The 17,649-nt window shown below is 33.9% G+C and overlaps 1 protein-coding gene across 2 annotated transcripts in view; it reads right to left on the bottom strand.

The window, feature by feature from the left end:
- The window catches only part of SYCP2 (synaptonemal complex protein 2), a 69,450-nt gene that overhangs the window by 24,229 nt on the left and 27,572 nt on the right, over nt 1-17,649 (bottom strand). For both annotated transcript variants that reach the window (XM_050745550.1, XM_050745551.1), the window contains exons 15-23: nt 12,449-12,597; nt 11,493-11,567; nt 10,882-11,028; nt 7,180-7,279; nt 6,186-6,346; nt 4,290-4,359; nt 3,909-3,966; nt 3,366-3,499; nt 2,789-3,225 (exon numbers count right to left, since the gene is read on the bottom strand). In XM_050745550.1, the coding sequence (XP_050601507.1) occupies nt 2,789-3,225; nt 3,366-3,499; nt 3,909-3,966; nt 4,290-4,359; nt 6,186-6,346; nt 7,180-7,279; nt 10,882-11,028; nt 11,493-11,567; nt 12,449-12,597 (1,331 nt within the window). The remainder of the gene's footprint in view (nt 1-2,788; nt 3,226-3,365; nt 3,500-3,908; nt 3,967-4,289; nt 4,360-6,185; nt 6,347-7,179; nt 7,280-10,881; nt 11,029-11,492; nt 11,568-12,448; nt 12,598-17,649) is intronic.

Genomic DNA, 17,649 nt, shown 5'->3' with positions numbered 1-17,649 from the left:
ACACAGAATGTATAACAAAGCATGAAACCTAATGTAAACTAAGCATTTGAGTTAATAATCATTATGTATCAATAATGATTCATCAATTCTACCAAATGTACCACAGTGATGCAAGATGTTAACAACAGGGGAATGGGTAAATGGGTATATGAGGAATCTCTATACTTTCTACTCACTTTTGGAACTAAAATTGCTCCAAAAATAAATTTTTAAAAGTAAAAGGACTACAAAATAAGAATTATTCTCAGCATAATTTAGATAACTTCGTTTTAATAAACTATGGTAGTATTCTTAAAGACATGAGGGCTCCTGAGTTTATATTTACTTTTCTCTGGTTATAAGGCATATAGGTTTTTTAATTATAGTGATATACACAAAACTCTAGTAAACACAGAATTTACTATTTTAACCATTTTGAAGTCCATATGTTCTTATATATAATAGGTACTAAGTTATTAATGTTCCCTTAAGATTATCAGATTGCAAACATGGTTTACTTGTCTTGATAGAAAGGTACCAAGATGAACCTTCTCTAAAATACCGTATGATTTCAGAAATTCCAGTATAATTGCAGCCAGCCTGGGAAATCTGTGCCATTTAAGAACATAGGTTGCTCTGGGGTGATCCAATAAGTAGAAAGACAGTATCAGACAGATGGCTACCTTAGAAGACAGTGATCATCTCACACCCATTAGAATGATGATCATTAAAAAGTCAGGAAACAACAGATGCTGGAGAGGATGTGGAGAAATAGGAATGCTTTTACACTGTTGGGAGTGTAAATTAGTTCAACCATTGTGGAAGACAGTGTGGTGATTCCTCAAGGATCTAGAACCAGAAATACCATTTGACCCAGCAATCCCATTACTGGGTATATACCCAAAGGATTATAAATCATTCTACTATAAAGACACATGCACATGTATGTTTATTGTGGCACTATTCACAACAGCAAATACTTGGAACCAACCCAAATGCCCATCAATGATAGACTGGATAAAGAAAATGTGGCATATATATACCATGGAATACTATGCAGCCATAAAAAAGGATGAGTTCATGTCCTTTGCTGGCACATGGATGAAGCTGGAAACCATCATTCTCAGCAAACTAACACAAGAACAGAAAATCAAACACCCCATGTTCTCGCTCATAAGTGGGAGTTAAGAACACATGAACACAGGGAGGGGAACATCACACACTGGGACCTGTTGGGGGGTGAGGGGCTAGGGGAGGGATAGCATTAGGAGAAATACCTAATGTAGATGATGGGTTGATGGGTGCTGCAAACCACCATGGCACATGTATACTTATGTAATAAAACTGCACGTTCTGCACATGTACCCCAGAACTTAAACTATAATAAATGAATAGGTAGGTAGGTAGGTAGGTAGGTAGATAGAAGACAGTGATTCATGGAACTGGTGGGAAATCCTAAATAGGATACAGGTAGTGACTCTATGAAGGACTGAAGACAATTTCTGAAAACAGGAAGTTGATTTTTTTAAAATCAGAGCACAGCTTAGAAAAGATTATTAGGTTTTGTGCTCCCAGAAAAAAGAAATGACTAGCTCAGGGAAATTATGTGAAATTATTCTAAATACCAAAGAAAGCAATTTAAAATTTAAATTTAAAGACAGATCTTTGTTTGGACAAAAAGAACCTTATTTCCCCTGGGACTGAGGGAAGTAAATAGCAGCTGAGAAAGAGAAAATAACATATTAGGATCCAAGAAAAAAAGGGACCCAAAAGAATATGATTAAAGAAGAAAACAGCCAAATTAGGCACAAAAAGTGAGCTGCAGGTGTAGAAAATATTTTAAAGGAGACTGGTCGAGAAAAATAATGCCTAATTATATACAGTTGCAAATTATCTTTTAAATGTAATTTGCACATTGAGATGTTACATTGTGTGAACATTTTACATTGACTCTAGAAATCTGGCTACACAGGTATCAGCATTACTACTGAAGATAAATGAAAATAAAAGCCTACAAAACCTGGATTATTTTAGAAATATCAAAAAGCAGATTGCATTACTTGCAGTGGAAATGTATATTCTAATTAAAGTTTTTTTTTCTTAATCTGCATTTTGATAGTTAAGAAAAAATGATTTACCCATACTGTTACAAAAAAGTAAAATTTTCTTCCCTGGAAGTCTGGTGGCAAAGTAGCTAAAAATGTCTTAGAGATGTTCTCCAGAGATGAGTAATCTGAAAAAGAAAGTGGGAGCTCTAATGATGATGAGTAACAGTTACAATAGAAGACAGTCTCTTCCAACCCATTTACATACTTTCTTGCAAAACCTTCTCAAGGTTAAATGCATTCATCCAAAAAATATTTGAGATGTTACTGTGTACAAGGCTGTGCTAGGACATGCAGGCAAACAAATGTTGAATAAAACATAGTCTATGGTTACAGTCATAGAGAGAAAAAAAAATAACCATTTATTAAAAAGAAAGGTAAGAATTATAAGAAATGTACAAACAGTTCTATATGCAAGTCAAAAGGAAAGAGTGGGAGGAACCCAAAAAGAAGAGATAGGAACTGCATGGTTCATTAATTCTATACATATTTACATGTCTGATATGTGCCTACTACTGTTCTGTCAGAGCTAGGACAAGAGAGAGGTGAGTGAGGAGTTTAAGAAGGAATTCTCAGAGTCTGGGCACTGAATTAAACAAGGTACTACACATATTAAATGTGTAGCAATTAATCAAGCTTCTTTCTTATGTTATCAAGTAGGCATCTTATGGATATGCAAAAATCAAAACACATTGAAAGCTCACCATTTTTTTTTGTTTCAAATCCCAGGAATTAAGCTCAGAAGTCAATTCTTTCCCTGCTTTTCTATGACTTTGCATATTTTTGCTAGCAGAAGGATTTTTATCGCAAGTAGCAGTATTCACATCTTTTGACAATACGTATTTCTTCCTATAAATCAGCGATTCTTCAATTGTCTTATTTAGGAGAACCGATTTAAAAGTAGTTTCAGATTCAACAGGCCAATCACTCTGCTTGGCGTTTTCAGTACTTTTCTGCCCTGGATATTTAGGATGATTTTGTTGTTGATTGTGTTTCTTGCAAACTTCTACTTCTGCTTTATCTATTTTGAGATGGTCGGTTCGTTCGTTCTTATATTTCACTTTTCCTGTTTCTTCAGAATTATGATCAGATATTGAAGAGGATGATTTTTGTTTAGTAAGTTTTTTATTTATAACAATATCTATTGAGGAAAATGAGAAATTAATTTTTTAAATTAGTAATTTGACAATATGTAAAATTTGTTAAATTTGTTTTACTGCTTGTTAGACATTTGAGGAAATTAACACTGAACTATTATATATAGATAAAATTCAGTTTCACCTTGATTAAATGTGTCTCCTGATGAAGTACTTGCTCTTTGGTTATTACATAGTTCAATGTTTGTTACAGGTGTCCAACATGCCCATTTGCTGTGCATTTTATTTCCAGAGATGTTGTCTAAAACACCAGGTAATCTAGAAAATAATTTGCTTACTATGTTATAAAACATTAGCCTATGACTTTAAGACCTTGATTTTTAATGTAGTCAAAGTTTACTGAAAGCAATGTATTACATGTGTGTAAATAATATGTAAATATATCTTATATTACATGTTCTACTGTAAACTAAGTTAAATTTCTACACATTGTTTATACATTTTTAAAATCTCATTCATTTTAAGTCTCTCCACTTGAAAAGAGTTATATTGGTCCATATGGGGGGAAAAAACCATATACATCATTCCCCATTGTGCTGTCATAACACTTAAGAGATGATTAATGCTACATTCTAATCATATAAAGTCCTTTTCCTCCAAATCTGTTGTATTCACTAAAAACAGCAATAGTATAGACTAAATGATTTGATGATTTTCTCATACTTACGCAGTATGATCTCTTTTTTCCACTGCCTGTGAATCAGGTATAACATCCTGGAGTTCATCTAAATAAAACAAGTATTATTATATTTTCATTTTTTTTCATGCAGTTGGCAGTGGGATGGGGAGTTAGTATAGAAACGTATAAAGGTTCACGTATTAGGATGAATGGATTGATCGATTTTGCGTCCTCTTAGACCCAAACTTCTGGGGAACAAAGGTTGTATATTTCTTTGTAACCTCAAAAATTCCTTGCACAAAGTCAAACAAATTCTTTGTAAATCTTTTTCAAACCAATGAAAGCCAGTGGAGTTAAAGGAAAATACAGGGAGAAGTATGTTTTCAAAAAAAAAATGACTAAAATTAAATTAAACCACAAGATACTTACCAAAATTTTGGTTTGAGAATTCAACGTTCATATTTTCTGTGTTTTCTAAACACTTAGCAGTTTTGATGTGCTGTAAACACGGGAAACATGTTAACGTAAACTTAAGATGTTATAGGAAAACAAACGTTAGAGTATTAAGGTTTGAGTGTTTTAAAATAAATCTGCCTTGATATGAAAAGTTGGATACTATTTTTATATATTTCATAAACGTTATGCCCATTTCTGAATGTTCCCTATCCTAAAACACAAGAAAACTATCACTGCAGATGAGGCAGAATATTGCATAAATTTTCTGATCACATCCACAGCTAGAATAATTCAATTTTCATCTGTAACTGACAAGTTCTGTACTCTCCATGAGAAATCTCTCCAGTTGCTACTGATTACATAGCCTGCTTTGTCGATTTTGATATGGTCCACTCTTTCTTATATTTCACTTTTCCTGTTTTTTCAGAATTATCATCAGATATTGATGAGGATGATTTTTGTTTAGTAAGTTTTTTATTTATAACAATATCTACTGCATTGCCCAGGTAACTTCTTTCCTACAGCGAGCTTCCCTATTTCCATAGCCAAAGATACACATTTAATCCAGATCAAATACAAATCTGCCACTATTGTCAGAAAAATATTCCCATTAGTCTAAAATATTTTGCCTCATCCTGGCTGCCTCTCCTTCTTACTCTAGCCAGTGATTCTCCGCACTGGGAGGGGAACGTTACGGAAATACGCAGGTGTGGTTTGGGTTGTTACAACGACAGAGGGTTTCTCCTGACAATAGGTAAGCACGATCCTAGCTAGGATGCTTATCATCCTACAACATTTAGGACCATGTCGCACAACTGAAAAATAATCCCCTTATTAAGAAACACTTAAGACAACTTGAACCATTACTTTGACTATTTTCTTGTAATATCTTCAACTTTCATACGCTTTATCTTTCTGTCACATACCCATTTAAATTTTAAGAATCCATCATCTGTTCTCATCTTACTATCAACACCAAGGCTACTAAGCTTTGAGAAAATTGTACATATTTATAAACATATTTATGCTATAAAAGTCATATTTAAACTGGGTCCTCAACATTATCTAACAGTTATTCTTAGGCCTCTCCGTTACCTTGCACATAGCTTTACATGTCCCTGAATCCTGTACTTCAACAGATCTCTAGGAGAAACTCACCATCTTCACACTTCAGAAAAAACAAAAGCTATTAGATGTTCCTCCTTTACAAGCTTATCTGCAACTCTGATTACCTCCTGTTTCTTGAAGAAACTATTCTCTCTTATCCTTTCCTGCTCTGTCTTTTCAACGACCTGGAACAAATGCCCTTCTCCTCAATATCCATTTGACTCTTTATTGACCTTTCAAAAGTCAATTCTCTCTCCATATTTTCTTAAAAAGCATCTCCTGATCTTCACCCTCACATCTAGCTACAGGGTTAGGCACTTGACCCTCTACTACTTGGTTCCTACTGCATCCTATATGTGTACATCTGAGAATGCTTATAACTTATTATCTAATTTTCATGCTAGATTTTGAGAAACTTAAGGACACAGTCCACTTGTATCTCACATTCCTATACCACAGCCTTCCCTATAGCAGTCACTAATTTGTATAATAAATTACATAATTATGGCAAGTTCATTTATGCTCCCAAATGTGTAAATCAAGTTATAGTGAATATTCATAAGTTTTATTGTAAGCACAGTAAATGAGTCATATATGTCAGAAGGACTCTACTTTCAAGAGCAATAAATGATACTTAGGGGGAAAAAAGGTAATGCTTTAAACAAAATGAGACATTTGCAGCTTGCAAAAGAAGTTAGTTCAATGCATATTTCCACAATTACTTGAAAAAAATTTTTAAAAATACTTTCAAGGTAAAGTTACTTTGTCTGTATTATCTCTCTTATGTCTTTCTTCTGATGGTCTAGATTTCAGTGATGCAGCATTATCCATTCCATTTTCTGATGTTTGAGAAACACTAGGTTTCTCTGCAGAACTCGTCATTTGCAGTGGTGGTTTAATTCTTCTTCTTCGTGGTGGTATTGCTAAAAAGGAGGATAAGGATTGCAGATTTCTTTTTCTTTTTTTTACCTATTGCTATTGTTGAGGTACTTTTCAGATGAGGAAGGTAAGAAATGAACATTCTTAGATGGTTCCCAGGTTTCTGGCTTAGATAAGTAAGTGAATATAGATGTCATTTACCAAGATAAGAAGTGAAGGAAAAATTTGCAGGGAGGATGGAAAGATTAATTTAACTTTGGACCTATTAAGTTTGAGGAGCCTGTCAGATACTAGGCAATTGGCCAGTAGGCAACTAGATTTTTAGAACAGAAGGTCAATGTTAAGTTGTCATATAGACTAAGACTGTAAAGAAACTAGTACACAGTATCAGATTTTTAAAAACTTTTATTTAGCTCTTAGTATGTATCAGGCACTGTTTAAAGTTTCACTAGATTCCTTATTAAATGAGTGATTTTTATTTAGTCCTTTAAACAACTTGATGAGATACTTAAGTGCCACTTATAGAAAAAAAACTGGTTCTAAATTTAGCTAGAGGATAACCTGTACAAAGTACACAGTTGGAAGTGGGGAGCTAAGTCTGCCTGGCCTGGTTAATTCAGTGTTTTAACCAGTAAGATATGCTGTGTCTTGTTTAAATTATAACAAATTATTGTCAAATATTAGTATTTTGAACATTGTTCTGTTCATATGTTAGCATTATACTTTTCCTCCCATTAGAAGACATTTGTGGTTCATATTTTATCAATTTTTATACACCAAACTTATCCTTTATGTAAATTATGCTCAGAGTTCCTTAAATTAAAAAATGCCTCCTTTAAAATAATTGTTAGAAATCTTTTAAAACTATAAAACTTACATGTGTTGCTGAAAAGTACTGGACTTCTCACAGTGTATCTATCTGCCCCAGAAACAATCATTGATGCTTCAGACATTTTTCTTTTGCTAGGAGTAATTATCTGAAACCATGATGAAAAACAACCACTGTAAACACAGTCTTTTGGAAATTAAATATCCTGCAATTTTACTTATAACATTTTGCCTTGATACATGCCAAAGATATATGTTTTTTTAAACAAACAACACAATATCCATAAATTTCCATGTTTTAGGCTGATATGAAAGGTTCATCTTCATGTTTGGTATTAAATAAGTAGCCAAAACAAGTAAGGAACACTGTTTTAAAGAATTTTTATAGAATATCCATACCTATGAAGTACAGTACCTTTATATGCTAGCTGAAAATATTTTATCAATATTGAGCTTATCTAGTTAACCATAGCTTGCAATTTCCTATTCTATACCATGAGGATAATGTTTGGATTACATCTTTATATAAAATTATTTTGAGTGCTTTCATATTAAGCTTTCTTCAAAATATTCACACATTTTTGAAAGTTGTACTAATAATCAGTGAAGGCTAAACTGGAGAAGTAGCTGCAGGAATTCATAGATTCAGTGGCACATAATCTAGTGGTTCCAATAAAGATTTGTTTTCTCCCATATCATCTCACACTGATTTATAAGAGGGACAGAAGTAGATAAGTAGAGGCAGGGACTACAGGAGACAGGAGTTTCAGAGGATGCCATGTTAAGAAGTAAATGGTGACATACTGCATAGAGGCATAAAAGAGCTGGTTTTAAGGCACCTGTCCCTAGAACAGGGGAAAAAATGATGTAGTTGTGAGTATGTATATGAAATGTGAGGGAAGGATGGAAAGGATAACAGAAAGGAAAATTATAACATTAACTAGAAAACAAGCTTCTGAGCCAACAGATTTTTCTTAGAGAAATTAAGTTTTTAGTGGCATAGTGAATGGGACCTGAAAAGTTACTTATTCATATAAATGCCTCAAACAGTTCATCCTCATTGAAAACAGAGCACAGGTATTTAACAGTAGTGTGGCGTTTTTCCAACTTTGGTGTGCTTAAGACCTTTCCAAGAGTTTATGATTCAACAGATTTAAGGTGGGGCTAAGAATCAGCATTGTTAATAAGCACCCAACATGATTCTGATATAAAGACACCAAAAATAGCTTTCATGTGCTAATTGTCTAGAGGAAATAAATGACACTTTTAATTGAGAACAAAAGACTAAAAAAACAAAATAGTAACATAAACATGCCAAAACATATGGAAGTGCCTGTGAGAGTTATAGTTACCTAAAGGTGAGAGATTAGTAACAACTGAAATAATCAGGCAAAGCTCCATGAAGAAAGCAAAAAATGGGCTGGGCGCAGTGGCTCATGCCTGTAATCCCAGCACTTTGGGAGGCCGAGGAGAGCAGATTATCTGAGGTCAGGAGTTCGAGACCAGCCTGGCCAACAAGGGAGACCCTGTCTCTAGTAAAACAAACCAACAAACAAAAAACAAAAATTAGCCAGGTGTGGTGGCAGATGCCTATAATTCCAGCTCCTTGGGAATCTGAGGCAGGAGAATCACTTGAACCCAGGAAGCAGAGGTTCTGGGAGGCGGAGGTTGCAGTGAGCAGAGATTGCACCACTGCACTGCAGCCTGTGTGACAGAACTTAAGACTCCATCTCAAAAACTAAATAAAAAGAAAGTGGAAGACAGTGTGGTGATTCCTCAAGGATCTAGAACCAGAAATACCATTTGACCCAGCAATCCCATTACTGGGTATATACCCAAAGGATTATAAATCATTCTACTATAAAGACACACGCACACATATGTTTATTGCAGCACTATTCACAATAGCAAAGACTTGGAACCAAACCAAATGCCCATTAATGATAGACTGGATAAAGAAAATGTGGCATATATACACCATGGAATACTATGCAGCCATAAAAAAGGATGAGTTCATGTCCTTTGCTGGCACATGGATGAAGCTGGAAACCATCATTCTCAGCAAACTAACACAAGAACAGAAAATCAAACACCCCATGTTCTCACTCATAAGTGGGAGTTAAGAACACATGAACACAGGGAGGGGAACATCACACACTGGGGCCTGTTGCAGGGTGGGGGACTAGGGGAGGGATAACATTAGGAGAAATACCTAATGTAGATGACAGGTTGATGGGTGCAGTAAACCACCATGGCACATATATACCTATGTAACAAACCTGCACGTTCTGCACATGTATCCCAGAACTTAAAGTATAATAAAAGACTTCCTACAAAAAAAAAAAAAAGATCTGTAAAATGTTTTAAAAGGAAAGCAAAAAAAGAGAAAGTGAAAATGAACAAGACTTGCAAATGTAAGTATGCTTTAGATGGGTAAAGGCAAAAAAAGAAATAATGTGAATGAAGATCTAGAGGCATGAATGAACATGGCATGCAAAGAGACAGTAAAGCAAACTACCTTACAAAAGGGGAGAATACATATTACAGTTTTAATAGAAAAGGTAAAATTAAATTATACAAAGTCTCAGAACTGAGCCAAAATTTATTCAGTCAGTGGGATGAACACAGAAATCACAAAGCTTTTGGAGTAGAAGAATGCTATCAAGATACTGATATTTAAGGAAAATCGCTGATTATATGGGGTATCTCATAGGATAAAACAGTGGTGACAAAGTCATACAAGGGGGCTACTGTATTAACCTAAGTGTGCTGAGATGAGTAATGGTAGAAGAAATAAGAAAGAATGGATGTGAGAGATAGATACTATGAAAGAATAATCACAAGCACCTTGGTTCCAGATATAAGGGGAGAAGAGGCTGGAATCAAGCATGTTGCCAAAAAAATTAGGCAGATTTTTTTGTACTGAAATACAGATGCAGATTTTAGGCAAAAGATAAAATGAGCTTAGACTTCAGGAAAGGTCTTGAAAAGACATACAAATGGAAATACAGAAAAAAAAAAAGTAGAGATATAGCTATAGAATTTTTAAGAAAAGTCTGCTACATTTTAAGAGCTCACATCATGAATATGAAAGAAGCTAAGAAAAGGCAACAAGATGTTCCAACAGCTGGATATCAAGGTTTTGGGTTTAGAGTTAACCTACAAAGAGGTATAGAGAGAAAGTTTTTCTGATGTAGTAACAGAAGCAGAAAGGGAACTGTGATATACAATGAAAGCTGAAGGAGAGGACCTTAAGAAACAGAGGGCTATCAACAATGTCAAGTGTCACAGCAAGGTATGGTGGTAGGGGTTCCAATTATGAGAAATGGTTCTCCTGGATGTGACCTAGAGGAGGTCCTTCAATGGAAGAGGAAGAAAAGGAGTAAAAGAAAGAACCTCATACTTTTTTTTCTCATGCAAATAAACAGAACATTATACATTACTATTCTACATTATAGCCAAATGCAATGATAGAACAAAAAGGATAAATGCAAGAAGCAGGTTATCTTATCTCTAATTTGTAATTTACAAGTGTAAAGTATATCTTGTTCTAACCCCATAACATGTACACAATTTGCTAAGACACACACTATCTTTTGTTTGCATTTGTCAAAGGTAGGAGAAAAACTGTGAAATGTGATTAATCAAGGCCAATAATATATAAATTATAGATGCTTCTTTCTGTACTCATATATAGCAATGATTTGATCAATGGTAGTTTTATAAGCCAGTATTTTGACACCATCTTTACCTCAAGCTGACTATCATTTCTATTCCCTTTGTTACTGTTTTTGATATATTTTGAAGGTTTAGCAAATTCCTTTGGGGACTTTGATTTTTCCTTTAAACTAACGAGTTCTTCTCTGACTGGTGAGATTTGACTTTCTGGCACTAGAATCTGTTGGAGAACATGAAAAAAAAAGTATTAAAAACTGCAAACCACAGAAAGTAATCAACAATCACTGGATGTCTTAATAAAGCTCATACTCATCTCATATTCAAATATCAATTGTTTCCCTTTTCTATCTATGTGCTGTTATAATTTTTACAAAGTGATCCAATAAAAAGTATCCATGTTTTCAAACACTAATAGACATAAAACAAGCTTGGCATTAATGTAAGGACATTTACTGCTTTATTAAAGTTTTAAAGTTACTAAACTGATATTAATAACCCCACACTTTACACTAAAATTATCATTTATAACATGTTTAAACATCATATACATTTTATCGGGGTACTGTTTATATTGAGACCATTTGTTTTCTATATATTCACCGTCCAACAACACCTTTATTACTGTTCTATTAGTTATGGTTAAACTTAGCCCAGTGATAAAAATCAAGTAAGTCTGAGACATACCTGTGATCCACTTGCATCAAAAAGTATATGCAGCGATGTTTTGGCAACTGAAATACCTTGTTTTCTGATAGATTCCTAAAATTAAATCAATTCACAGTGATGACATTTTCTTTCCATTTTTATATGTCATTTTATATTTTATTTTATAAAATGTACTTTATAAAATAAAATAATGTAATTATTTTCTACCTGTTTTCCTCCAAAATTGCCAAATATCCCAAATAATTACTTTGCATATATGAATACTTTCTCAGAACACTTCAATCACTCCCATTAACCAGTCAGCTTAGCTTGTCATTTGTGAGGAACAAGGGTCATTGTGAGGAACCCTTGTTCCTCACAACAAATACATCTAATATTCTGCAACACAAATCTTTTGCACTATTCAAATTTGTCCATTGAATATCTCCCCAACACATCACATGAATTGCCACCTTAAATTCTCAGTTAAACAATATTTGGCTCGTAATTTCTACATGCCTGGAAAGTATTTTATCTAAATCCTTTCCTTCAACTTCGAAGGCCATTTCAAGTCCCATATCCATAATAATGCCTATCTCCAAACCTGACTCTTTATGAGCCTTCTCTTTCTTCAATATCTACAACTCTTGTTCCCTATGCCATTATTTACTTCTTCTTATGTATCATGTGTGTAATTTTCACGATGTTTAAAATCTTGAAAACAGTGCTTTCTCTCATTTTACTTTTTAAACACCTGGCAGAAATTCATTAAATGTTTTGAGCAGCTGCTAATTTTGTCATCAGATACTTTCTAATGGGTATCTCAATGGATATGACTAACAAGCTGATGACTCTTCACCAGTACAAATTTAAAGAACTAAAATCTACATTTTAAGAATACTAGAAAGGAAAAAATGCAATAAAACTTATAACCCCAAACTGAGTGTTTCCAGAATTATGAAAACAGTAAATATTTATTAAGTTTAAAGACTTACCCTATGTTTATTTGCACCAAAAATTTTTTGAGTCACATTAGTGATTTCTAGTGATGCATCAAAATACAAAAGCAATTCTTTCCCTTCTCTTTTGCTAATTTTTACTATATTTTTCAGAATTATTGTTAGTAGCTTCTTTGATTCTCTCACTGTATACAAACAAATAACACTGATTAGTTTGTTTCTATGATACTACTCTGCAAGTATACTATGAATAAGACATGGATGTAGCATATTAATTGAATCAAAATTCAAATTCTCAATACTGAACAGTGTTTAAATTAATCAATTCTGACACTACTTACCTAGGTAAATAAATCAAGTCAATTTAGCTTTCCTAGCCTCAGTATTCTTATCTATAAAATATGGGATATGGCTATACCTGATAAGATAGAGTCCCAAATACATTCTGGACCCTAACAAATTCTTAATAAAATATTCCTTGAACACATCTGAGAATACTATTTTCTTAATTTAAATAAAGGCAAACAAAAACAACTTTAATTCCATACAATTACCATGTTTCTAGACATATGCATATAAACATTTCTATTAAATCCACAGTTGTTATAACATGCTGACAATAAACAACACTTGATAAAAATTAAGTTTCAGGAAATTGTGAGGTGAGAAGGATCTAGCACTTGGCCTCAATGAACTTACCAATCCAGTAAACAGAGCACACAGCAAGTACCAGTTTATAAGAAATAGTCACACTCTCCCTCCCTACAAAAGTTACCAAAAAATTACCTGGCACCTAATAAAAGGACGTGTATTACAGATCAGAGGCCACCATGCTCCTATTCTACTTGTGGCAGGAATTCTATTGCTGGATGAGAAGTCTCCAACCCTGCCTGCAGGAGAAAAACTCTGGGGGAGCAGGATCACACAAAATAAGGAAATTTATCTTTACATCTGAAAAAGCTCTGCAGGCTACGCCATGATGTGGCCTAAGGGACAAATGTCCTACAGGCTATGAAATATCCTGATTCTTATGAGGCCTGCCCAAGCAGAAAATGTTTTATTTGCTTTTGCAAAAATATGCTCATGAAACTTTCACAGTAATGCTCTTTGAAAGTACTAAGAATTAGCAATTGCTTGAAAGTGGTAACCATAGTTTCAAACTCAGAGTGCTAGTAGTTTTTAAAAGTTAGACAGTGACAAGTTTTCAGGTTTCAGAGATGAAAATTTAGGTGGCTTTAAAGATAATTTTTCGTGTTTTGATGAAAATTAAAACATTTGTAATTTTTAGGTCTATTTCTGCTGATTGTTTTATTCCTCTGATATGCATTTGACTTTTTCTATAGCTTACTGTAAATTATATTAAATATAATATTTGCTTTAATTCCTTGCTTGTACATGGTATTAGAATTACTTCAAATTTACTATTTCGCTGAATGCTTTGTGCCTATTTGTACAAAAATGTGTCTACCTATGTTATGGCTACTTACATAGAAATTTATGAATATTTGTTATATTTTAATGATTGTTGAAATTCCTGATATTTGCTCTGTCTGGACTATATAATGGCTTGGTTTCCCTTTTAATTAGTTAGCAGTGTTACTAGGATACAAGAAAACATTGTTGTGTTGCTTGCTATAAAATGCAAGTATTTATGGATATCAATATATCAAGATTTTATAACATAAGAATAAATAGAAAGAGAAGGAAAGAGTAAAAACTATTCTCTCAAAATTGGCTATGAATGGGGAGAAAAATATAGCTTCAGGAAGACATAGGATAAAAGTAAGCTTTTTGTTTTATGATAGACATTTGAGCCCATTGATATAACTGAGAGAAAAGAGGTACTGAGAGGAAGAAGATACAAGAAATATGAATTGATGGAGCAAAGACTTGGAGAATATGTATGGAGAACTCGGAGAGATTACCTTTCAACAAGAGTAGATACATATCTTCTCTTTACAGGAGAGATAAAGGAGGATACAGATGCAAAGATGTTTGGAGATGGAGGGTCTGCAGGGCCAAAATGTAAAGGCATTCTTACCTGAAAAATTCATGTTCTTCTGAATTACCACATCATAGTGAAAGCAAAAAAGGCAAGGTTCTTAAGGATAACTTAAAAATTTAAATAGTAGCTGTTAGAGGACTGGAGAGGGATGGCAACTATGGACATGGAAGACTGCCAAGTAGCAGTGAGAGTCCAAAGTTGGAAGTTGGAGACTTCCACTTCTGGGAAAAATGTAGAATATTGTGGCAGGCTAATATCCTGTTTTAAAAAATCAGAAGGATTAAAATATCATATGTTTAAAGGTGTCAGAGAGCTGTACATGTAACAAGATCTCTGGCCTTTTTTTCTCTAAGGAAATTTGCTAATTCTGTTTGTAGGCTTAAGAAGAAAACCTCTGCTGGAGAAAAGAAGACAAGCAAGTATTTAGTGAGCAGTAGTGCCTGGAGTAACAAATAGGACACTTAAAAGCTTTAAAGGCATAACTAATTTTCTTTTCATTCTGGGGCAGCACAAGGAGCTGGACCAAACCTGATGAAAGGCAGAGTTAACTCTCTAATAGTCTCATGGGCTTGGAATCAATGTACTGCCTGATACATGTATCATCTTCAGGCATATACTCAGTGTCCTGCTCAAAATATTTGCCTTTGGACTGAGTAGAGTGAATGGCTGGAGAGCTGAGCTGGAAACCTCTAAGAGGCAGAACTGTATCTCCCATAGTCTCTCAGGTTCAGAAGACAAAAATCTAATAGGCTCATCATCAACAGACTGGGATGGCCACACCTGAGTAATAGAAGCAAACAAGACAAAGAGTAAATTTAAAACTAGAACTAAACACAGACAAACATCCATGATTGGATCAGGCCTTCAGCCCCTCCGCCTAAGAAGAAATAAAGAAACTCTTCTGGTGGAAGGACTATCTGGAGCATCTATCATTCCTGTATATGCATTATCTATCATAAAATTACTTGACATGCATAGAGACAACAACACATGACTGATCAAGAGAGGAAACAACAGATATTTTTAGAAGAAGACTATATTAGTCTGCTATAACGGAACACCTGAGGATGGGCAACTTACAAAAAAAGATTTATTTGGCTCATGGTTCTGCAGGCTGTACAGGAAGCATGGTGCCAGTATTTGCCTCTGATGAGGGACTCAGGAAGCTTTAATCATTGCAGAAGGCAAAAGGGGAGTGGGTGTGTCACATGGCAAGCGAGGCAGCAAGAGAGAGATGGGAAAGTGCCACACTCTAATTAAACAACTAGTTTACCTGAATTAACAGAGAAATTGTCAACATGAAATAATTATAGAAGAAAAAATAATCCCCTTCACCCTCAACACTAACATCATAAACTAGGCAATTATGTCTGCTCTTATAATTTCTACTAACATTGTACTGAAGATTATACAGCCAGTACAACAAGGCAAGACGGTAGGAGGGACTGACCATAAAAGTGTTAGGAAGGATGTAGAACAAATGGAACTCTTAAACACTGATAGTGAAAATGTAAAATGGTAAAATCACTTTGGACAACATTTTAGAAGTTTCTTCAAAAGCTAATCATATGCCTGTGGGTCTGAACTAACCACTGAACTCCTTAGTATTTGCCTAAGAGAACTAAAGACATATTTTCAGAAGTAATTAATTATACATGAATATTTACAGCAACATTTCATAATAGCTAAAAACTGGGAACATTACAAATGCTCATCAACAGGTGACTATAGAAACCAAATGAAGTATATCTATACAATGGAATAACATCCAGCAAAAAAAAAGAATAAACTACTGATAAATGCAACATGCTTGAATCATTTTTTTTAAAGTGTTCTAAAAGAAAGAAGCTGGACAAAAATTGCTACATACTGTATGATTCCATTTATATAAACTCTAGAAAATGTAAAAGTATCAAAGATAAAGAAAACATCAGTAATTGCCTGGGGGTAGAAGGATGGATTAAAAGAAGTACAAAGAAATTTTGGGGGTGATATGTTTATTAACCTGATTGCCATGATGGTTTCACGTGCATAGACAAATATAAAGAGTTATCAACATCCTTAACCTGATGAAGGTTATCTACAAAAGACTTTTGGCTAACATCATGCTTAATGGTAAAATACTGAATGCTCTTTCCTAAGCAAAGATTGGGAAGTAGGCCAAGATGTCCACTTTTATCACTTCTATACAATATTGCACTGGAGGTTCTATCCATTGCAATAAAGCAACAAAAGGAAACGAGGGAGGAAGTGCATAAGGATCAGAAAGGAAACAGTAAAACTACCTCTTTTGCAGATCCCATGACTGGTAAAATTAAAGATCTATTCTATTTATAAACATATAGACTGAACACTTGGGAACAAATTCATCAAAAGACTTATACAGTGAAAACTGTGAAACACTGTTGAGAGAAATCAAAGACCTAAACAAATGGAGAGATACACCATGTTTATAAACTAGTTACTACTGTTAACAAGTTATTTCTCCCCATATTGATCTAAACCCTGAATCATAATTCCAACAAGCAATCGATAAACCTATTCTAAAATTTATATAGAAGCTCAAAAGGCCTATAATTTCCAAAACAATATTTTTAAAAATCACAATGTTGGAAGACTTATACTGACTTCAAGACTAACCACAAATCTACCATAATCAAAACAGTGTGGTACTGACATAAAGAATAGTAAGTAGACCTATGATAAATAGAACAGATTGGAGGACCAAGAAATAGACACGCTATTACAGAGTCATGATTTTCAACAAAGAAGCCCAAGAAATCCAATAGAAAAGAAAAGCCTTTACAGCAAATAATCCTGGAATAACTGCATATCCATATGAAAAAATGAACCTCCAATCTCTACATCACACCTTAATCAAATATTAATTTGAGATTATAATACTCCTAAACATAAAAGCTAAAACTATAAAATTTTTGTGGAAAGATAATGGAACATCTTAGTGATTTAAGACTAGATAAAAATTTCTTGGGTCACAGAAAGCAATAACCATAAAAATAGATCAAGTAGATTTCAAAATTTAAAACTGCTCACCAGATATCAATAAGAAAATGAATAAGCAAGATACAGTTTTGGAGAAAATATAGAACATATATATCTGTCAAAGGATTAGAATCTAGGATACCTAAGAACTAGATAGTCCAATAAAACATGAACAAAATATTTAAAATATATAGTTTACAAAGGAAAATATATGAATGGCCAGAAAGCA

The sequence above is a fragment of the Macaca thibetana genome, chromosome 10 (genome assembly GCF_024542745.1).
Source record: "Macaca thibetana thibetana isolate TM-01 chromosome 10, ASM2454274v1, whole genome shotgun sequence".
NCBI lineage: Eukaryota > Metazoa > Chordata > Mammalia > Primates > Cercopithecidae > Macaca > Macaca thibetana.
Note: the sequence above shows the minus strand (reverse complement) of the source record. Positions and strands in the feature narration are given on the sequence as shown.